At 57.5% G+C, this 22,622-nt stretch overlaps 1 protein-coding gene across 1 annotated transcript in view; it reads left to right on the top strand.

Moving 5' to 3' along the window:
- The first annotated feature begins 118 nt into the window (after window positions 1-118).
- Window positions 119-22,622, top strand: part of SPEG (striated muscle enriched protein kinase) — a 60,224-nt gene continuing 37,720 nt past the window's right edge. Inside the window, 7 exon segments of the mRNA XM_032278081.1 lie at window positions 119-660; window positions 9,676-9,705; window positions 10,305-10,394; window positions 10,477-10,813; window positions 13,630-14,927; window positions 16,912-17,058; window positions 17,410-17,592. Of these exon segments, the coding sequence (XP_032133972.1) occupies window positions 273-660; window positions 9,676-9,705; window positions 10,305-10,394; window positions 10,477-10,813; window positions 13,630-14,927; window positions 16,912-17,058; window positions 17,410-17,592 (2,473 nt within the window). The 5' untranslated portion in view covers window positions 119-272.

The raw sequence follows: 22,622 nt of genomic DNA, 5'->3' as shown, positions 1-22,622 counted from the left end.
AGGGAGAGAAGGAGCCGAGTGGAGTCAAGTCCCTCCTCTGCTGCCCCCTCCCTCCACGGCTCCCTCGCAACCCGAGCCGGGGGGCCTAAAAATAGCCCCCAGGCGCAATCGCCGGCCGCCCCGGTGACCTTCTGGGTAGCACAGGCCGAAGGCAGGCGGGCAGCAGGAAGGCAGGCCGCCGGCCCCCCAGACTCGTCTCCCAGGGCACCGTCCCGCGGGTGCCCCCGTGGCCTCCCGGTTCCGGCTTCCCCCCAGCCCAGCTCTCAGTGGTCATGCAAAAATCCCGGGGCACGCGAGGCGAGGACGCGGGCACGAGGGCACCCCCCAGCCCCGGGGTGCCCCCGAAGAGGGCCAAGGTGGGGGCCGGCGGCGGGGCTCCAGAGGCCGTGGCCGGGGCGCCGGTCTTCCTGCGGCCCCTGAAGAACGCGGCGGTGTGCGCTGGCAGCGACGTGCGGCTGCGGGTGGTGGTGAGCGGGACGCCCCAGCCCAGCCTCAGCTGGTTCCGGGATGGGCAGCTCCTGCCCGCGCCGACCCCCGAGCCCAGCTGCCTGTGGCTGCGGCACTGCGGGGCGCAGGACGCCGGCGTGTACAGCTGCGCGGCCCAGAATGAGCGGGGCCGGGCCTCCTGCGAGGCGGTGCTCACAGTGCTGGAGGTCGGAGGTAATGGGCAGGTGGGGGCCGCACCCGGTCGGGTGGGGTGTTCGGAGGTAGAGAAGGGCTGCCCAGGCCACGTGGGCGAGGTACTGGATACTGGTTCCTCCGCCTTCTTCCCAGGTGCCCTGGCTTCTCGGCTCCCCGGCCCCAAAAGTGAGATCCACAGTCAAGTTCAGGGAAGGGGGTGTCAAGGTAGAGAGGCTCTCCCCAGGAAAGTCAGAGGTCAAGGGGCAGCAAGCAGTTGGTAAACCAAGCCTGAGACCCACTCCCGCCTCTCAGGGAATTCTGGAGTGGAAGTTCTAATTCTCCTGTAGAGAGAAGCCTCCTGGGGGAAAGGGTCCCCTTCAGCTCCATAATTTAAACATGAGATCGACCCTTCAATCAGCCCCTTAACAGGGCGTGGGTGCATGTCTGAAGGAGGGGGCCAGCTCCTCTGGTCCAGACTACACTGTTGAAGGGATGGCTCAGAGCTCCCTGCAGGCCACTGCTATGGCAGGGTTGATGTGATCAGCTCTAGGCAGGGTGGAAGAGGCCTATGGGTGGCCACGTGTGAACAGGGTCCAGGGCAGGAGGAGGCGGAGCCAGGATCAGGCCCCATGGGCATGAATGGAGGTGAGTGGTGGAGAATCCACATGCAGGCGTGTGCGTGCATGGGTGCTGTGGAGGGCTCTGGACTCTGAGCGGTGGTGCAAACAGATGAGGGATGTGCACGTGGAGCTAGGATGGGACGCTCGTGGACCACGTCTACCTGAGCTTCCAGAGTGGATGTTTCCAGAGCATGGGAGGGGGATGCTTTGGACCAGCGCTTGGCCCCCACCCTTAGATTTCCAGGTGCAGTATGAAGAAAAGGCTGAGAGTCTGAGGCAGAAGGGGAGGGCAGGAGGCTGGGCCCAGGGCTCATGGTCCAGCTGGGGCTACCATGGGGGCCAGCCCAGGGCTGTTAGCCTTGGGTTCGTTTTGAGGCTTCCTTTCTGATTTCCTCAGTCCTTGAGTAAACCAAATGGTTCTTCTCTAGCCAAAGGCAGAGACTTGAGCAGGCTGAGCTTGAGAAACAGAGTTCTGAGGAAGTGGGCAACAGCTGGGGAAGATGGCAAGGAGGTGGGGGTTCACTCCCCTGGGTATTTTTAAGGGGAACATGTTACTCCCTGGGTGCTGTTGTGCAGGGGTAAATCCTTGGAGGAGGGGAAGGAGGCACAGGGAGGAAAGCCCTCAGCAGCGGGTGGGTAACAAGGTTCTAGGGCACAGCCGAGTCAGGACAGGCAGCCAGGCTGGCCTCCCTCTGTCAGCATCTCCTCTCCCCCAGCCCTGCCCTGCCAACCCTCCTGAAGTCTCCGTGGCCAGACCTGGGCTAGAGAGGACCAAGACTGGCTTCTCCTGGTTGGCCTAGCACCTGGACAGTTACAGGCTTCCCCAGCCTGGGGTCAGGGGATGGGGTACATTCTAGCCAACTTCGGAGCTGGGGAAGGCGTGGACTCCTTGGGGGTCTCAGCTCTGGTCCCCCCAGGGGCAAAAGGGGCTGAAAATACAACATAGATCAAAGGGCAAGATAGATGAGTTGATGAATGCTTTGGACCAGCGCTTGGCCCCCACCCTTAGATTTCCAGGTGCAGTATGAAGAAAAGGCTGAGAGTCTGAGGCTGAGAATATGATTCGGGGAGAGGTTAGGGAAGGGAAAGAAAGAGCTGAGAAGGACAGTAACAGTCATAATGTTATTCAAGTTGGAAGGGACCACAGAGAATTGCAGCTCCAAAAACATCCTTTAACAGGTGAGGACACTGTGGGCCGAAGGTCAGGGAGATCTGCCTAGGACGTACTAGTCTAGTTAGAGACAGAGCTAGTTACGGTCATCCCAGAGCTGAGATGTCAGTCCTCCTGGTGTTGGCTCTGGGGGCTTTGTACTTCTCAAGAAGTTCTGAAGAGAGAGGAGGGGGAGTGTTGGGACAGTAGCTGCCACATGATTGGCCCAGGCCTGGCATTTTTCTAGATGGTTACCTCCTGGCCTGCCCTGGTCCCTCACAGTGGGAAGGAGTGATGAGGTGTGCGAGCTGTTTGCTCAGCCCCTCGGCAGTCTTGGTGGTGTGGTCAGCAGAGCTGAGCCTGGTTGGGTGTACCCAGACAGAAGCCAGCGGGGCAGTGTGCAGGCTGGGCTGCTCTGGTAGAATAGCAGGCTTGAGAGGCTTAGGGTGAGAAAAGGGCCCTGGGTGTTATGGGCTGGATCCAGGGCCCTGTGACATTCATATGAGAACAGGAAGAGGGTTGGGCTGCAGCAAATCCCCTTTGAGAACATGTCCCGGTTGTACAGATAGAAGGTGGCAGCCTCAATCTGTCCCACTGCAAAGAGCCATGTCTGTAACTATGACACTTATCCCACATGCTCTGGAGGAGGGAGGGGCTTTGCTTTGGTGATGATGGGGGACTGACTGGGGGAATCTGCCTTCTTACCCCTTTTGTTGCCCACCCCCACCAGCCCCTGCCCAGCTCCTGCTCCAGGGCAGCCGGGCAAGCAGCTCGGCATTGCTCACACTTACTCATGGAAAACTTTCTTGGTTGGAAACAACAGCAGGAGGACTTCAGGGTACTCGAGGAAGCCAAGCAAGGACCTGGCTGCAGAGGGAAGGACACGCTTTCCTGGCTGGGATTGTTGGCTCAACAAGACAGAGTGATGCCAGGTTCCTGGCACTCCTGAAGCCGGATATGTTAGCACAAGGATGGAAGGATTTGGGCATGGCTCTGGAAGGTTGGGGCCATGAGAAGGCGAGTGGGCTACAGCCTGGAGAGTTTGGAGGATGGGAACTGGGATGGAGGGTGGTGCTGAGATTTGGGGGTTGTAGAAATGAGGAAAGAATAGGAAACAAAGGGGCCGGGCGTGGTGGCTCATGCCCGTAATCTCAGCACTTTGGGAGGCCGAGATGGGTGTATCACAAGGTCAGGAGTTTGAGACCGGCATGGCCAAGATGTTGAAACCTTGTCTCTATTAAAAATACAAAAACTAGCCAGGTATGGTGGCCGGCGCCTGTAATCCCAGCTATTTGGGAGGCTGAGACAGAGAATTGCTTCAACCCAGGAGGCCGAGGTTGCAGTGAGTCGAAATCATGCCATTTCATTCCAGCCTGGGTGACAGAGCCAGAATCTATCTCAAAATAATAATAATAATAATAATAATAGAGAACAAAGGAGGGGAAGATGGCAGAAACGCAGGATACCTATAGAATCCTTAACATGTGAAGATGCCCTGTCTCATTTAATTATTTAATCTTCCAAACCCTAGCTTACTGTTATAACCATTATTCATATAGGAAAACTGGGGTCCAAAGAGGAAATTTATCTAAGTTCCCATGGCTGGTGAGGTGCCAGAGACAGGTCTGAAAGCCAGGTATCTGAGTCTGGGTCCACACTTCCCGTCCATTGAAAGAGAAGTGTGGGAAGACTGTCAAGGATTTGTCACTGTTACCATCTTTCTCCTGTCAATATCCCCAAATCCATCTCTGGACTAGTCTCTAAGATAGGCAGGCATTCTTCCTTTTCAAAATATCAGGCTCCCACCTACACAGGCTGAGAAGCTACATGCAAATGCAGTAACCACAGCAAGTGCTACCCTCAAAGCTGCGGGTATGAGTGTGTGGCTGAAGGGCAGACCTGGACTAAAGGACAGAGGGGAAGCAGGAGAGGGCACAGCTGAGAGGAGGGGCGAGCTGATGATGCTCACATTGTGTTAGCCGGAGCTTCATAGCCAGGGTCTAGAAGATTCTGGTGTTAATCAGAAGGGCCAAAGACCAATACATGGTAATGAACAATCCTGGGGACTTGAAAGCTTGGAGGGGAGAGCTTAGAGATAGGGAGAGAGGGCCAGTTTAGGCAAGGAAAGGGTGGAGGAATGTACCAGAATGCACCAGAACCTGTGTTGAGGAATATTCTGCAGTTAATGTCTTTTTCACTGGGAATTTAGAATGTCTGGCTAGAGAAGCCAGGTGGAAACTAGTGTGGAGCTGGGAGCGGGTATAGAGAGTGGTAACAGCCATGCTTGCCTAGTGCCAACCAGGGAGCTGAGGAAAGGCCAAGAGTGGGAGCAGAGAGGAGCTCTGGGACCCCCTCCTGGGGAATCCTGAGTGGAATGAGAGATGGTCAGTTCTCTGGCTGAAGACCTCTTGGAAAAAAGTCTAGGTTAGGGCAGAGAAGGGGGAAAGCTGGATGAATGGAAGCGGCTGCAGGATTTACTGTCCTCATTCCTGTCACTGTTCACCCTCTCCACCTGCAGCTCTGCCACCCCCTCCCATATTTATTGAGTGCCTACTATGTGCTTTTGATCCATGAGTCAGGGTGTTGGGGGAGACCAAAATTTATGTCCTCCAGGGGATTCCTTTCTAGTGAGGGGAGAGAGACAATGTGCAGTAAATATAGTAAATGGGTAAACTGTACAGTATGCAAGAAATACAGAGCAGGGTGGTAAATGAGGGGAGGAGGGAGGAACTGAACGGAGGCAGGAAAGAGAGGAGACAAAAGGGAGATGGGGTGGGAGCTTGTGCCTCTGAGTGGGGTCCGTGTGAAAGGTCAGGCATAGCATGAGGATTCGGATTTTCTCTGTTTAGAGGGCATTGCTGGTGGTGCAGAAATTGGAAGTCTGGGTTTGGGGAAGTGGCAAGGAGACATACTGCCCAGCTATGGGAGAAAAATGGGGCAGTCTGGGGCCAGCTGGGGAGGCCCACCCGGAGAGCATGTTCCAGGCCAGCCCTTGAGGGGTGAGCAGTGCCGACCCAGGGCAGGAACACAGAATCCTGCCGGCCCCTCTGCCCAGCTGTCCCGTCACTCACGCCTGCTGCCCATTGGTTATTTTTGCTACGGAATGTGCCAGCCCCTTGGATTCTCCTGGGGAACAGGGGCTCAAGTTACCCCCTCTCCTCACTCAGCTCCCCATCTGTGAGTGGGTGTGTTTAGGGGTGTATAGAGAAAGCACCGGTGGGTGTCCAGGGTCCTCTGGGTAGAACAAGCGTGGACACACATGTGCCCTCGCAGTACATGTCCTTGTGCATGTGTCTGTACTTGTATTTGCTTTGATGCTCTAGAAAACAAGAACACCTGTACGCACCCAGAATGTACAAGAGATGACCTAAACTTGAGAATAAAGGAGCAGCCAGGCGCCGTGGTTCATGCCCATCATCCCAGCATTTTGGGAGGCCAATATGGGAGAATAGCTTGAACCCAGGAGATCAAGACCAGCTTGTGCAACACAATGAGACTTCATTTCTACCCAATAATAAAAAAAAAAATTAGCTGGGCATGATGGACTGCATCTGTAGTCTCAGGTACCTGGGAGGCTGAGGTAGGGGGAATCTCTTGAGCCCACGAGGCCAAGGTTGCAGTGAGCCATGATGGCACCGCTGTACTCCAGCCTGGACCACAGAGTGAGATCTAGTCTCTAAGAATTAAAGAAATCTAAAATAAAAATTTTAAAAAGGGGCACGAACTCAAATAACTGCAGGGTTCAAGTAGAAACTGAAAATGAGGGAGGTGCTCTCAGCCCAAACATTGTGCAGGTTGAAAAAACTCAGGAGTCTCTCGCTGCGTTTATTATTACTATTTTTGAAGCAGAGTCTCGCGCTGTCGCCCAGGTTGGAGTGCAGTGGTGCGATCTCTGCTCACTACAACCTCCACCTACTGGGCATAAGTGATTCTCAGGCATCTGCCTCTCAGCTGTATTTACTTTAGAGCCAGGGATTAAAGTATTAAGCTTGTGAGGCTGTATGGCCCAGTCACAGTGCCTAGGTTGGAATCCTGGCTCCCTCAATTTATTGGCTGTGTGACCTTGGGCAAGTAACCTCTCCGAGTCTCAGTCTTCCTTCTCATCATGAGGATTAAATGACCTCTTTCACATAGAGTGCTTAGCACAATGCCTGGTACATACCAAACATGCAATCACTGCTAATAGTTACTTAATAGTCACCACTCAGAAACTAGGTTTGGCACTACCTGTCCACACTGGGATGATAATTCCCATCTCCAGGACACGTGGAGTCCTAGAACTTCTATGGCTTTGGCTAAGTGACAGGACTTCTCAGAGACTCAGTCACTTGTCAGTGAAATGGGTACGGGATTATTCATGAGGATTTCAAGCTCATGGGGTTGTTGTGAATGAGGTAACATTTGTAAAGTGCCCGGCACTTGGTAATTGCTAAAGAAACAGCTATAATGGTCATGGGGAGGATAGCATTTTGTGTATGCAAAGTGTGCACAGTGCTGAATGAGAAAGGCAGGGGTGGGGTGGAACACACAAAAAAATTTGGTGAGTGTGCTTACCTGTGAGTGAGAACACTGGCCAGCTTTGTGAATAATGGGGGTACCTCTGTGCACCTTAGCTTATGTGTGTGAATGTATTCTGGGTAGGTGGCCGCACAGGGGACAATCGAGAAACTCGAGGTAAGGCGAGATAAAGCCCTCTCTGCTTTCTTGAGAAGCCTGGGGGTTTTCACAGTCTGAGTCCCCACCCGCCAGGACCGTTGCCCTGCATTTGACCTAGGCGCCCCCACCCGGCGCTGTGCCCTTCGGCGAGTTCGGTTCTGCCCGGCACAGTGTGTGTGGGCGAATGTTTGTGGAATGAGCAAGTCGAGATGCTGCTGACCTTCCAGAGAAGCCCCGCGAGGGGAGCTGAGGGTGGGAGGAAGCCGCGCTGGGCTGCTAGAAAGTGGCCTGAGCTAGAGGCCACTGCACCCCTTTCTGTGCCTCAGTTTCCTCATGTGCCTAGGCCCCAGGAGGCAGATGCAGGGTGGGGGTGCGCGGCTCTCGGCGTCCGGAGGTGGCTGGTGGCCGCGTGGGGAGGCAGGTGAGGGCCGCCCCGGGGGAAGCAGGGGGACAGAACAAGGAAGGGGCGCCAGGTGGGGTGCAGGCTGGCGGGGGAGGGGCGGACTCCAGCGCCGCCGCCGCCGCTGCCGCCGCCGTCGCCGCCTTACCCCCACCCGGCTCCCGAGGCCCCAGGCTCCTTCCGCCACCCGCGCCGGCTCCCGCCCGCTCCCCAGCTCGCCCCCGGCCCCGCCTCCGACTCCGCCCCGCCCCCGCCCGTCCCCTCCTCGCCCGGCCGCCGGCCCGGCCCCCTCCCCCGCCATGAAGAAGCTGTGGGTGAAGAAGCGTTTCCAGGTGAGGGCTCCGGGGGCGGGCGGCGCCGGGAGGGGGCAGGGAGGGCTGGGCGCCCCGGAGGGAGGGCGGGTCACCGCGGCTGGTCCCGGGGGAGGGGGCGCTGGAGCGGCGCCTGCCCCACCCGAGCCCCGCTGAGGGCGGCGGGTCAGCCGCGATCTGGGGGCGCCCAGGTCTGCGTCCTGAGCGCGCAGGCCCCTCCCCGCTCTGAAAGACAGACCCCCCCTTTCCCGATCGCCCGCAATCCCCGCGACCACCGGGGGAGGCCCCCGCTGCGGCGTTCGGCGTGGAGCGCCCACTTGCTTCTTTGCCACCTCTTCTTCTCTCTCCTCTGTCCAACCCGAACCCCGGGTCCCGGCCTCCCGCCTGGCCTGCCCCAGCCCCCCACTGTGGAGCCTTCCATCTTCCGGAGCTCCTGAAAGCAACGCACACGGATCGGCGCTGAGCTCAATACATACCCCAAGCCCTGCCCTATCCTCCGCGCACCCGGGCCTCCTGCATTCTTGAGGCTCTGACCCTCTGCCCCTGTCATCCCTCCCCCACCCCCTTCACACCTATCCAGGTATCCGTCCTTCCCCCAGCAGGAATCTGTGCCCTCGTTCCTCCATCTCCCAGTCACTCAAACACCCCGCCCCCCGCACCCCCATCTTCTCCTTCTCCTCACTGAGCCTGACTACCTTGTCTTCTATCCTCCTTCTCTGGGGCTGTTGCCCTGGTCCCGGGCTGTGAGCCTCTGTCCAGTGGGGAGTCCCAGCTTCCACCTGCAGCCTGTCATTCTCTCCTCCCCCGCTCCTCCCAAGAGCCCAGATGGGTACTCTGGAGGAAGGCAGGAGAGCCATTCCCTACAGGGGAAGCTGGTCACTCTGGGTCTCTGCCCACCATTCCTCTCACACACACACTGGCCAGGGAGTGAGTTTCCACTTGATGTCGCAGGTCTGGATGGGAGGCACCGGGACCTTAGGAACAAGCCTCCCCTCAACTATTCATTCTGGCTTTTCTCTTTCAGAAAACCGGCCACTCCCGCCGGGCCTTTGGCCGACTCACCCATGGTGCGTGGACCGTGGGCGTCCCTGCTCTAGCCCATGCCCATTCCTCCTCTTGGTCCCTGTCCCTCTGTGAGGCACTGAGGCCCTGAAGGCAGCCCATGAGATGTGGGACCTTCCCACACCCCCCAACACTCATCTACCCACCCACCCAAGAAGGCCCCCTGTCCCTACAGCTGAGAGAGGACCTGGCTGCCGGGAGGGCAGCTCGCTAGTACACCCCTGCATGGGCTGTTCTCCATACCAGACCTAGTGGGGAGGAGTTCATTCCCATGCTTTGGCAACCAGTACATGGCTTCTGCTTCTCATGGCATCCAGAGGGAAACTGAGGCACAGAACCTGATAGAATCTGGGAAAGTTGAAAATACGCCCAGGAACCTTTGCTCCTAAGCTAACCACTGGGCATTTTTGAGGATGATTCAACAGTAGAAAAGGGACCTTGAGGAAGGTGCCTGCCACATCATGTTGCAGACAGATAAGGGGTTGGTTTGCAAGGAGGGGTCAAAGCACAATGCAAATATTGCAATAGAGGGTAGGCCTGACCCCTAATGGGAGGCCCAGGTCTGTGGCTGGATTGGACACAGGCAGGTGTGTGTGTGTGTGTGGCCAGTGGCAGCACCAGTAAGTGCCAAGGGTACCAGAACCACTGGGGCAGCTGGAATAACCAGCCCAAGTATGGGGGTCCCAGTGCTGGGCACATCCCAGGTATCTCCCTCCCCACCCATTGCCATAGGGCACCTCTGGGCACTGAGTACCTCACACCCCCTCTGTCCTGCCTGCCCTCCATGCCTGCCCCACAAACGCTCTGATAACAGTCTGTCCCTGTCTCTCTCCTGCTGCTCCTATGGAAGCGAAGTTTTCCGCTCCTGCAGAAAGCAAAGTTACGGTAGGAAACTGGCTCCTGCTCTAGCCCCCGCCCCCCGCGTCCCCCCTTTTCCCATCCAGCCCTGGCCTGTCCTCACCCTGCCTCAGCTGCACCCGATGCCTTCCAGCTGGTTTGGGGTAGAGGACAGGCTGGCTCTCTGGTTGGTTGAATGCCCTGGCAGTACGACTCTGAGGTGACTCCTCTTTGTTCCTGGGGTACTGGAACCCAGACTTTAGAGCCTTGGAACCGAGGACTTGATGATTTTGGGGGCTGCACAGGGGCTTAAGCTTTCACTGACAAGGGGAGGAGGGAGAAGGGAGGAGGCCCTGATCATCCATCAAGAAATGGACAGTCGGGGAGGGGGTGGCAGTTTGGAGGGCACTATGGAGGTAAACGTGAGTACCCAGGGGTCCAGAGATGAAGCCAGGGCGCTGGCATGGGAGGGGTTATCCTGAGCAGCCCAGGCTGGGCAGGGATGTGAGGAGCAAAAGAGAGGAGGTGCTGGCAGCCCTGCCAGTGAGAAGATGGAGCCTGCTGTTGGCGGGGAGGCAGGAGGCGATAGGGAAGAGTTGGAGGCAGAGGGAGGAGGGCCCTGCCCACACAGACCCCTTCTTCTCCAGACTCAGAGACGGCTGAGGATGACATCAGCGATGTGCAGGGGACCCAGCGCCTGGAGCTTCAGGATGACGGGGCCTTCAGCACCCCCACGGGTGAGCTCCTGCGGTGTGCAAAGAGCAGGCAGGCGGGTTTCCCACAAGGGGTGCCTCGCTCTCACAGTGCTCCTTTCTCTAGGGGGCTCTGACACCCTGGTGGGCACCTCCCTGGACACACCCCCGACCTCCGTGACAGGCACCTCGGAGGAGCAAGTGAGCTGGTGGGGCAGCGGGCAGACGGTCCTGGAGCAGGAAGCGGGCAGTGGGGGTGGCACCCGCCGCCTCCCGGGCAGCCCAAGGCAAGCACAGGCAACCGGGGCCGGGCCACGGCACCTGGGGGTGGAGCCGCTGGTGCGGGCATCTCGAGCTAATCTGGTGGGCGCAAGCTGGGGGTCAGAGGATAGCCTTTCCGTGGCCAGTGACCTGTACGGCAGCGCATTCAGCCTGTACAGAGGACGGGCGCTCTCGATCCACGTGTAAGTAATGGCCTTACCTGGGCCCGCACTGCCCCATCTCACCACGCTGTCCTGCGCTGCCCTCACTGCTCCGTCAGCCTCCACCCATCACCCTGCCCCATCCATCTCTCTGTGCACTTCTTCACCCCCTGCTGCCACTCCATCTTCCCACACTGCTCCCTCCTCCTTCTGAGCCGTCACCGCCCACATCACCCTGCTTCCACCTGTCCTGGCTCTCTGTGCCATATCCACGGTCTCCTGGACCTTTCTGTCCCTTCCTTGTCTCCTCCAAGATCTTCAGTTTCTCAGGGGCCCTCTTCTGCCTCACCCATTCAGGCTCCAGTTGTCCCCAGGATCCCTCCCCCCACCCGGGGGCCCCCTCCGTGCCTGCTGTCTCAGCAGCTGCTGCCTTTTCATCTCTGCACATTCCTGTTCCCATGTGGGCCTTTTTCTGGGAGGAACAGAACCTTTCCACACGGCAGCTCCCGGGAGAGCAGGAGAAAGCAGGGGAGCAAGCGAGCAAGCAGGAGAGAGAAGAGTGCGAGGTGGCCATGGGCAGATGGGGCGAGGGGCCTGTGAGAGCAGGAGGCCGTGGGCTGGGGGTGGCAGGGGTCGGGGGGAGGGAGGAGCTGGCAATGGGGCCAGGCTGGAGGGAGGGGGACAGTGAGGGTGGCAGGGGTCTTGCAATGATTTATCTCATGGGAAACCCCTAAGTCCCTGACGGTGGGGTTCAAGGTTGTCCCGGGAGGGGGTGTGAGGAGCGGAGGTGTTGGAGTGAGGCACTGGAGCCATTTTTGGAGATCTGGGCCTGGCAGATACAGGAGGAAGTGCTAGAGTGGAAGAGGGGAGTGGCTGAGGATAGAGGTACTGGGGACATTTGGGGAGCTGTGGGGGCCCTGGTTTGTAATGGGTATGGGTATGAGGGGCAGGCACCGTCATGGAGGAGAAAGAAGGGGCCTGGTGGGGGAGGCTGTTTTGAGGGTGGGTAGAGTGGCTAGTGGTGGGCAGGGGAGAGAGCCAGGGCCCGGCCAGGGCCAGGGAGAGGCTCCCTTGGCTTATCTTGTTGGCCTTACCCGGCACTCCTGTGCCCTGGACTCGCCTTTCCCTCCCTGCCTTTCTTTACCAGGCCCCAGCCGGAGCCTGGAGTTGCTATGGCAACTTCGGAGGAACCCATTTCCTTAGTGATGTCTGTGGTACAGAGCCTGGCCTGGAGCTCAGAGCTGCCGGCAAAAGGCCTTCTCTGCTGTCCTCAATTTCTCTCCAGGCCTCACCCAGTTCCCAGAGGCCCTTCCCTGGGGACTCTGCCGCCCTTCCCCCAGAGTAGACACTGCCTCCCTAGAGGTGGCCGGCTGGGGTTTCTGTCCCGCAGGGCACTCTGCATTGCCACCAACCCTTTTAGCCCCAGTCAGAGGTGGGTCTGTCATATGGGTGGCTGACCCAAGTTGGTTAAAACATCCTTAACTCTGACCCCGAGAACTGCTCCTGGCTGGCACTCCACTACTTGTCTTCCCTTCTGTGGCCCTCGGAACCCAGACACTTTGGAGGGAATAAGGGCTCAGAATTCCAACTACCTGGGTTTTAATCCTAGCACCAATAATTTCCCAGCTGTGTCACCTTGGTAAGGCACTTAACCTTTTTTATGCCTCAGTTTCTTCATCTGTAAATGGGGGTGATCACAGTTCCTACCTCACAGGGTTGTTGTGAGCATTAAATGACTCAATGCATTTTAAGAACTTGGTACAATCCTGGCACACAGGAAATATTCAATGAGCCATTTTACAGGTTTTTATTAAGCTCTCTCTGATGTGTCAGGTATGATAATACATCTAATTCCTTTCTTTCTTTCTTTCTTTCTTTTTTCTTTTTTTTTTGCTAATCTTTATGTGTGATGTTCCCCCTCACCCCTTTGAGGGTCCAGATGGGGAAAACAGACCCAGCTCTTGGGTACCAAAGCTCTGTTAAGTGAAAGGGATACTCTGGGGTGACCGGCTCCTTCCCTCCTCCTCTTCTCCCACATTCCCTATTCAGGCCCACTTAGTAGCTATTTCTGAACTGAGTTATTTCAGAGCATACCCCTGAGGGGGGCCTTCTGTGCTTCTCAGGGGGATTTCCAAGCACTCAAGATAGCTTTCCCAGGGGATGTGCAAGGCAAAGGCCTATCCTGAGGGCAGACTGAGCAAAGGACTAGGAGCCTGGGCATCCCGTCGCCGCCTGCTGTGTCCCATCAGTGCGCTGGTGGTGGTGGCAGGGATGGGCTCAGGTCTGCACAGCAGCCAGGGAATCCTAGGGATAGGCCACTGCTCCCCAAAGGCGTGTGCCATGTCCAGGAGGCTGTTGCTTGGCTTCTAGGGGCCACCAGGAGGGGGCATGCCCTGCTGAGGATGGGCAGGGGTGTGGGGGCCAGCTGGGGGCTGGAATGAGTGGGAGGCTGCATTCCTGAGGGCGCCCCTCCCCACCCCACCCTCTCGTCTTTCCTCCCCACTTCATCCTTTGGGTCCTAAGCCTCATTCTTTTCTCTCCCTCACGCTTAGTTCTGTTTCCGCTGTTTCTCGGCTTCCAGGGCTGGGGGAAGGAGGCTGGCCCGAGTCCTGGGGCTGAGTCCATAACAAGACCCAGCCATTGGCCCAGTCTTGTGGTTCCAGAGCCGCCAGCCTCTCCCCCAGCACCTGCTCTGGCTGTGCGCTCCTTGTGGGTGTGGGGGGGGGAGGCAGAAGGATCTGGCCCATGTCACCCCCAAGCCTGCCCAGCATGCCCACCACCCAATCCCTGTCACAAGCTAAGGGTCTAGGAGGAGAGGCCCACTGAATCCTCGATCCCTCTCCGTCTTGGTTCTGCAGCAGTGTCCCTCAGAGCGGGTTGCGCAGGGAGGAGCCCGACCTTCAGCCTCAGCTGGCCAGCGAAGCCCCGCGCCGCCCGGCCCAGCCGCCTCCCTCCAAATCCGCGCTGCTTCCCCCACCGTCCCCTCGGGTGGGGAAGCGGTCCCCGCCGGGACCCTTGGCCCAGCCCGCGGCCACCACCACGTCACCCCACCGCCGCACTCAGGAGCCCGTGCTGCCCGAGGACACCACTGCCGAAGAGAAGCGGGGGAAGAAGTCCAAGTCGTCTGGGCCCTCCCCGGCGGGCACTGCGGAATCCCGACCCCAGACGCCGCTGAGCGAGGCCTCAGGCCGCCTGTCGGCGCTGGGCCGCTCGCCTAGGCTGGTGCGCGCCGGCTCTCGCATCCTGGACAAGCTGCAGTTCTTCGAGGAGCGACGACGCAGCCTGGAGCGCAGCGACTCGCCGCCGGCGCCCCTGCGGCCCTGGGTGCCCCTGCGCAAGGCCCGCTCTCTGGAGCAGCCCAAGTCGGAGCGCGGCGCGCCGTGGGGCACCCCCGGGGCCTCGCAGGAAGAGCTGCGGGCGCCGGGCAGCGTGGCCGAGCGGCGCCGCCTGTTCCAGCAGAAAGCGGCCTCGCTGGACGAGCGCACGCGGCAGCGCAGCCCGGCCTCCGACCTCGAGCTGCGCTTCGCCCAGGAGCTGGGCCGCATCCGCCGCTCCACGTCGCGGGAGGAGCTAGTGCGCTCGCACGAGTCCTTGCGCGCCACGCTGCAGCGCGCCCCGTCCCCTCGAGAGCCCGGCGAACCCCCGCTCTTCTCTCGGCCCTCCACCCCCAAGACTTCGCGGGCCGTGAGCCCTGCCGCCACGCAGCCCTCCACTCCAAGCAGCTCGGGGAAGCCGGGGGACGAGCCTGGGAGGCCCAGGAGCCGCGGGCCGGCGGGCAGGACGGAGCCGGGGGAAGGCCCGCAGCAGGAAGTTAGGCGTCGGGACCAATTCCCGCTGACCCGGAGCAGAGCCATCCAGGAGTGCAGGAGCCCCGTGCCGCCCCCCGCCGCCGATCCCCCCGAGGCCAGGACGAAAGCGCCCCCTGGTCGGAAGCGGGAGCCCCCGGCGCAGGCCGTTCGCTTCCTGCCCTGGGCCACCCCGGGCCTGGAGGGCGCTGCTGTACCCCAGATCTTGGAGAAGAACAGGGCGGGGCCCGAGGCAGAGAAGAGGCTGCGCAGAGGGCCGGAGGAAGACGGTCCCTGGGGGCCTTGGGACCGCCGAGGGGCCCGCAGCCAGGGCAAAGTTCGCCGGGTCCGACCCACCTCCCCTGAGCTCGGTAAGGCGTCAGGGAGGGCTGACAAGGTGCCTGGATGCCGGTCGGGATGGGGTGCGTTTGTAGAGATCATGACTGCTCAGCAGGAGCCGGGGGTTGGGGGTTTCGCCTGGAGCTGCTAGTCAGCTGCAAGGGCGGGTTTGCCAGAGAAGGCACGGACACAGGGTGGACTCTGAGTGAAGGACTGTGACAGTCCTTGTGCTAGGACTGCCACTGGTGAGGCCAAGTGTGACTGTTGTGATGGAGGCTGGGTGGGGCTGAGATGTGAGCTAAGACTGGTGCCCAGTTGCCTGCCATAGCTCCCCTGGGTCCAGTGGCCCGCTAGGCTGTCGGATCAAGGACCTCTAATGGACGAATGCACTGGTGGGAACCTAAGAACCCCCTCCATACCCCCAATCCCTCTGTGGGGGAGAAATGGTAGATGGTCTCAAATAATTTGCAAATCCCTGTTACAGACACCCTTTGGACCGGAGAACTCTTTACTCTGCCCCTCCCACCCGGGCACCATCCCCTGACTCATGTGTAGCCAGGCAGCCTTCCCTTCTAGCCTCCTTGCCCAGGCTTACACCCTGCTGAGCTGACTGCGGTCCCTACACATGCCTGCCTGTGTGTTGTCTCCCAACTTTCCCAAAGGTGATGACCAACAACACCAACAGAATACCTCTGCACCCCACCCCTCATCCTGCGCATCATTTCGAGGCCCATGCCTGGAACCAGGCAGAGGAAGCCGTCCTTGACCCACTTCCATGGCTCCTCCAGGGTAGATGCCTTTAACTGCTGCTCCTGGGAGACCCTGCCAGGATCTCTCTCATTGCAGTTACTACTCTGTGTTTTTCTTCATCAAAATTGTTTTACATTTAAGTATTACCACCTCAGAATCTTTAGAGATGAGTAGGCCCCTGCCCATCGTCCTCCTGGCCACTGTTACTGCAAACACACAGCCATGCGCCAGCGTTGTGTTAGCTAGGCCCTTATTTCACTTCTCCATATTGGCGGCTCTGGTGAAAGCATTTTTAATGGCCCTGGCCCCAGGGCAGGGGCCAGATCCCCAAGGCGCACACAAGGCTGGCCAATTCAGGAAGTCAGTGAAATTTGTCTTTAGCCATCCTCTGAATGTCGGCTTCAGATGCTCTTATTCCCTCCATCTTACAGATAACAAAACTGAGGCTCAGAGAGTCTATCTCATTTACCCAAGGTTTTGTAGCTAGAAAACAGCAGAATTGGGATTCTCACTGCTTTTTTGGCTGTGTACATTGTCCTTTATCTAGCTTACAGAAAGTCAGAGTTGGAGAATGCCCAGAGATCCATGACAGTGGAGTGCTATCATCTCTTTGTATGTATGAGCTTCCTGCAAGCAAGGACCACACTGAACTCCCTCTAGTGTTCTTGGTACCCATACAGTACTCAGTATGCCAAGAGTACAGGATCACTGTTTGGTGAATGGATGAAATCAAAGCTGATTTTTGTAGGCCTCTCAGACCTGCCTGCCATTCCCTCTTTTAAATCTGATGGCTTCACACATTTGACAGTTCACTTCGTGTTGGCCTGTGACACCACTGCTCTTGCTTAAATCTTGGGCTGCTGTTAGCTTGTCCTCTGTCCACTTGGAAGTTTGCACAATCTCGTGCACCTCCGAGTGCCTTACCAGGGCCCGGTACACCATACACGGTGACTGCTGCATTGAAGCTATACACAGTGCAGTACTGTCTTCCTCCAGAAGCCAACACTCTAATTGCGGATGAAGCTGAGGAACAGCCAGACCAACATGGAGTCAAGGCTGACCTGGCCTGTTTGAGAATGCTCCTTCTGACTTCCTTTGTTCCCTAAGGACATTCAGGAGGCAGATCCTCTTCTCCCCGAGTCCCTGCTTTCTAGAAGCCCCTCTGTCTGGGTTTGGCTTTCTAGGATACAGGCTACCAGGGCTTGCTCTCTCCCTGGTCATCTCTGCAGGGATCATGGCCCCTTACCCCGTTACCCCTGTGTCCGGCAGAGTCTTCGGACGACTCCTATGTGTCTGCTGGAGAAGAGCCCCTAGAGGCCCCCGTGTTCGAGATCCCCCTGCAGAATGTGGTGGTGGCACCAGGGGCGGATGTGCTGCTCAAGTGTATCATCACTGCCAACCCACAGCCCCAAGGTGAGCTCCAGTGCTGGGCCAAGGTGAGGTGAAGTCAAGGTTGGGAGGGGGCATGTGAGAAGGGAAAGGGAGGTTCCCCTGGACTCCTCAGAGGGAAGGGTGGGAAGGAGGGGAACTATCCCCTCCATGGGGGCTGCCCTGACTGGTGTGTGTGTTCAGGGACATTTCCCAGGACCCCCGAGAGAAGAGAGGGCAACCTGGGCTTCCTGAAATCAGGGTGGACTCCTGTGAATTCCCTGGGGTTCTGAAAGGAGAGGTTTGGGCTCCTGTGTGTTGTGTGGGGTAGGAGTGAGAGATTCTCGGTGGCTGCCTGTGGGCTGTGGCGAGCTGGGTCCCTGTGCCTCCCCACAGTGTCCTGGCACAAGAATGGGTCAGCACTGCGCAGCGAGGGCCGCCTCCTCCTCCGGGCCGAGGGTGAGCGCCACACCCTGCTGCTCAGGGAGGCCCGAGTGGCGGACGCTGGGAACTACACGGCCACTGCCACCAACGAGCTGGGCCAGGCCACCTGTGCCGCCTCACTGACTGTGAGACCCGGTAGGGACCCCGTCAACCCCGGGGCTGGGTGGGGGCAAGCCGTGACTCTTTCCTGTGGTTCCAAGGCCCCAACCCCCACCCCTTTCCGCTCTCGGCCTTGAGCTTGGGCTCCCCGCCAGCCTGCACAGTCCGTGCAGTCCCTTCTCTGTATTGGCGCTCTGGTGAAAGCGTTTTTTTTAATGGCCCTGGCCTCAGGGCAGGGGCCAGATCCCCAAGGCGCACACAAGGCTGGCCAATTCAGGAAGCCAGTGAAATTTGTCTTTAGCCATCTCTAAATGCCAGCCTCCCATGCCATTTCCCTGAACAGGGTCCTATGGGGAAAGGAAATTGTCCTTGAGTTTCCAAGAAAAAGAATCTCTCCGCTCACAGTGCTTAAGAGCCACCAGGAGCCTTCTGAGGTCATTTCCCCTGTAAGACAGTCCCCCTCTCCCAGTAAAAAGAGATGCTTTCGAGTGCCACAAGCCACCTCCCCCGTCCTTTTCTTGAACCCAAAGTCGTAGAAAGGGTACAGCCAAGAGCACCTCTCAGGGGCTGGCAGTGCCGAGGCCGGGCCTTGTTTTCTATTTTTGTGAAAGCCCTTACTTGGTGTCAGACTACTTTCTTTGGGATTCAGCCCAGTTTCTTTCTGGTTCAGCTGGATCAGTGTCGGTGTGCATGGCCAGTTCAGCTCATTCAGCTCGCTGGGCCTGACAACACCCTGGGCCTGGGGAAGTGAGAATGGTCGGGGGCGTTCCAGGAGGAAAACACACTCAACCCTCAAGGGGGTTCCCATTGGGTGACCAGACCTGGATCAGAAGACCTAGGTGGGGGGGATGAATGTAGTGCTGAGGACATCCGAGCAGTTGCTTCGTGTTCTGGGATGCCTGCGCCGAGAGTTGTTGGCGCCCTGAAGGAGGCTGGGATTTAGACCGGCACGGGGAAGGCAAGACATGCCAAGAGAGGGAACAGCACACGCTGTTCTGTCCCTTTCTTCCACGAAGGACTGCAGGAGACAAGATGGCAGAGCCTGTGTGCCCGGCCCAGGGCCTCAGCACCTGCACGGTGAGGGCGTTCTTGATGGTGTCTGATCACAGTCTTGTGCTACAGTAGAGCCTTTGGTTGCACCATCTGGCTTGTGCAGGTCTTCGGCATTCTTAGCTGCATATCCCTCCCGGGAGCCCATTCTACGGGCTTTCTCCTTCTCCTGCCCCTCCTACCCCGCTGAATCATGCCCATCCCTCCACCACATGCTTCCGTCCTTCCATCACCTCTGGGATCTGCCTTCTGACTCAGCTCCCAGCTCCCCTGAGGGGGCCCGGATCTGGCTCCAGGACTCCGGTCAATACCTGGCTTGGGCCGAGATTTGATGAGGGGTGGGATGGGGGGTGCCCCGATTCTGGCTCAGGGCCATTTGGGAGTCTTTTAAGGTTGGAAAGGCAGCTTGGGGCGAGGCAGCTGTCAGCCCTTGACTGGGAGTTCTGTTTTTGCGGCATAGAACCTCCTGAGCTTCAGTTTCCTCATTTGTAAACCAGAGATAATGACATCGGGATGAAAGCGAATGTGTGAACGAGCTTTATGAACTGTAAAGCTGTAGACAAATGTTAGTTGTTAGCGTTATTAACGGGTGATGTTGTGTACAAGAGTTCAGATTTCTCTGAGGATCTGGGAAGTGTCTTATTCTTCTCTGTCCCTTTCTTCAGCCTGTCTGTGCCTTGGGGACTCCACCTCTTCCTGCAAGGCCCATATCCTGCACACCCTCCAAAGTTCCCAGCTCCTGTGTTAGCTCATCACAGCATCTCTGCATCTCCTCTGCCCTGGGGAGCCAGAAAGCCTTCATCGCATTAGTTTGTTGCACCAGGCATTGCAGCAAGAGAGCCACCTCCCTAAGTCAGGCTGGCTCGGGGGCCCCGGAGGCTGGGACGCAGGCCTGTGTGTCCAGACTTGCTCTGGTTGTTGTAGAGCAAGCTGACTTTCATACCCTACAAGGCACTGTTTAGTCCCAAGTGGCTGGACAGGAGCCAGTGGACCTGACAGCAGCAAAAGTGGGCGGAACCCGGGGGGTGGCACAGACATCTGGCAAGGGGTGGTCCCAGGTGGTCCCTGGAGTCTGCAGGGAGTGAGGGGTGGGGTCAAGGGAGGGTGTCCAGCAGTGTGCCCATGGGCCTGGTAGGGAGCAGGTAGAGGGAGGCAGTGGGCAGTGTCTTGTGGGAAGAAGCCTGCTTGCAGCCACCACCCTCTCTTGCTCCTCACCCTCCCCCTGCCCAGTGCCATGGTTACCAGGGCTGGTTGCCCAGTCCCCTCTTGGGGTCCACCCTAACAGGGCCTGCTTTTGAGGGCCCACAGATCTCAATTCCTGGTTGGGAACCATGGTAACCAGGGACTGGATAACTAGAGAATGTAGCGCCGAGAGTGGTGGTTTAGAGGGCAGGGTCTGTGCTCGCAGGACCTGGTCCTCACCAGCTCCCCAGGTCCCTCCCACCCTTTCCACCCCACTGAATCATTCTGCTGAGACTGCAGCTGTTCTCCCAAAGCGGATGTGTGTATCAGGGCGGGTGCTAGGGAGTGTGAGAAGCAAACCATTCCCCACCACTGGCCACATCCATCACACAAGTATTTATTGAGTGCCAACCAGGTGCCAAGTGCTACATCTCTCTAAACAGTTTCTTCTGTTTGGAGAGTGCCATAGACTTTCCCAAATTCTCTCACATCTCTTCCCTGGCAATAACATTGTGCCATGCATATCCCTTGGAGGGACGTGTGACAGGTGGTGACATTCCCATTTTGCAGACGAGAAGACAAAAATGTGGGTAGGAAAGTGAGGTAGAACTGGGACCAGGCCAGCAGCCTTTATTTTGCACTTGCAGTCTGCCTAGGGATGTTGTCAGCAACAAGCAATTTAGGGTGATGGATGGAAATAACTGCCCATGAAGCGAATAAACTTAGTGTGGGGTGCAAATAAAAATACATGACCAGGCCGGGCACGGTGGCTCATGCCTGTCATCCCAGCACTTTGGGAGGCTGAGGCAGGCCGATCACTTGAGGTCAGGAGTTCGAGACCAGCCTGGCCAACATGGTGAAACCCTGTCTCTACTAAAAATACAAAAATTAGCCAGGTATGGTGGCAGGCACTTGTAGTCCCAGCAACTTTGGAGGCTGAAACGGGAGAATCACTTCAACCTGGGAGGCAGAGGTTGTGGTAAGCTGAGATTGGGCCACTGCACTCCAGCCTAGGTGACAAAGTGAGACTCTGTCTCAAAATAATAAATAAATAAATAATACATGACCAATTAGCACTTACTGAGTGCTTCATGTATACCAGGTCCTGTGTTAATTGGATTATTTTGCTTAATCCAGCCTTATTAGATAGGTTCTATTATGCCCATGTTACAGATGAGGAAACTGAGACTTGGAAAACTAGCAAATTGCTCTCCAGACACAGTGGTTCACACCTGTAATCCCAGCAGTTTTGTCTGGAGCAGCATTGGTTAGTAGACGTTTCTGTGATAATGGAAATGCTCTATACGTGTGCGGTCCAGTACGGTAGCCCTAGATCACACGTGGTTAGTGAGCACTTGAAATGCAGCCGAGGTGACTAAGGAACTGCATTTTAAATTTCATTTCATTTTAATAACTGAGCGTTTAAATAGCCTCAGGTGGCCAGTAGCTGCCTTCTTGGGATGGTCAGCTCTAGGAGCTTAGGGCCAGTTGGAGGCTGGAGCCCTGATTTGAAGCCCTGTCTCAGTCTCTCAAGCCTACACTCCTAACCACAACACCATCCCATCCCATCCCCCTTTTCTGTTGCTCTGAGGAAGTTTGAGGTTGAGGTGGTACTGAGCTCATGAGCTCACTGGGAGGGCACTGGTGATGCCCTCTGTGGGTGGGTCAGATTGGGGGCTTCCTCTCCTTCCTCTGTTGACTCCCCACCTGTGACACAGCTGTGGTCCTTCTGTTTCCTTGCAAGCCTGGGGTGAGCACACCCAGCTTCCCCATCATGGGCCTTGGCAGGAGGCCCTCTGGGTGCTGGCCAGGAGGAAGCTGGGATATGGGAGGCCCCATGGGCCTGGGCCTCATCCTGCCACCTCCAGTCCTGCCCTCAAGTACAGGTCTCCTGTATTTGAGTTCAAGATTCTAGCATTTTCCAGCCAAGACCTTGGCCTCTTCATTGCACCTGAGCTGGTCGTGGTTTTCTTGGCTGTGAAGTGAGGAGCATCATACCACCCAGGCTACCTACTCAGTGAGATTCCCGAGGGTCTGTGAGGAGGGCGAGTTGGCTCAGGGCATTTGGGCCAGAGGATATGGCTCATCGAAGCCCATTTTCGTCCCACTCATATGATCAACACGACCACAGCAGAAAAGAGGTGGTTTATTGGGGACCATGAAAACAAAAACAAGAAAACCATGACACCTCTGTCAATCCCTGGCTTCTCTTGCCCCTGGTCTCTGGCCACCTGTGGCATAGTTGCAGTTTCTCCCTTATGATGGCAGTGGCTGTGATGGGGAGGATGCCACATGGCCTCCATCGTCAGGGGTGGGGTTTGATGAGGGTTTGGATAACACCTGACAAAGTAGTGTGGCATGGTCCCCTTACCCAAACTCAGCCCTCCCTCTACCCTTCTACCTGCCAGAAACAGATTTGCTTGACAGGTGGCCTCCCCGAGGCTGGTACCTAGGACAGGGGCCATCACTCACAGCCTGTCAGAAGAATGGAGAGCTCATTTACTGTTGTTGCAGCCTCCTTCTCTCACCTGAAGCAACCTAACATAACCATATGTAAGAAACTAGGCCAGGTGTGGTGGCTCACACCTGTCATCCCAGCACTTTGGGAGGCCGAGGTGGGCGGATCATGAGATCAGGAAATCGAGACCATCCTGGCCAACATGATGAAACCCCATCTCTACTAAAAAAAAAAAAAAAAAAAAAAAATTAGCCAGGAGTGGTGGTGCATGCCTGTAGTCCCAGCTACTCAGGAGGCTGAGGCAGGAGAATTGCTTGAACCCAGGAGGTGGAGGCTGCAGTGAGCTGAGATTGCACCACTGCACTCCAGCCTGGGT

The sequence above is a fragment of the Sapajus apella genome, unplaced genomic scaffold (genome assembly GCF_009761245.1).
Source record: "Sapajus apella isolate SASKATOON/1434 unplaced genomic scaffold, GSC_monkey_1.0 scaffold10, whole genome shotgun sequence".
Lineage (NCBI taxonomy): Eukaryota > Metazoa > Chordata > Mammalia > Primates > Cebidae > Sapajus > Sapajus apella.
The sequence above is the reverse complement of the archived record's forward strand: the minus strand, read 5'-3'. Positions and strand labels throughout refer to the sequence as shown.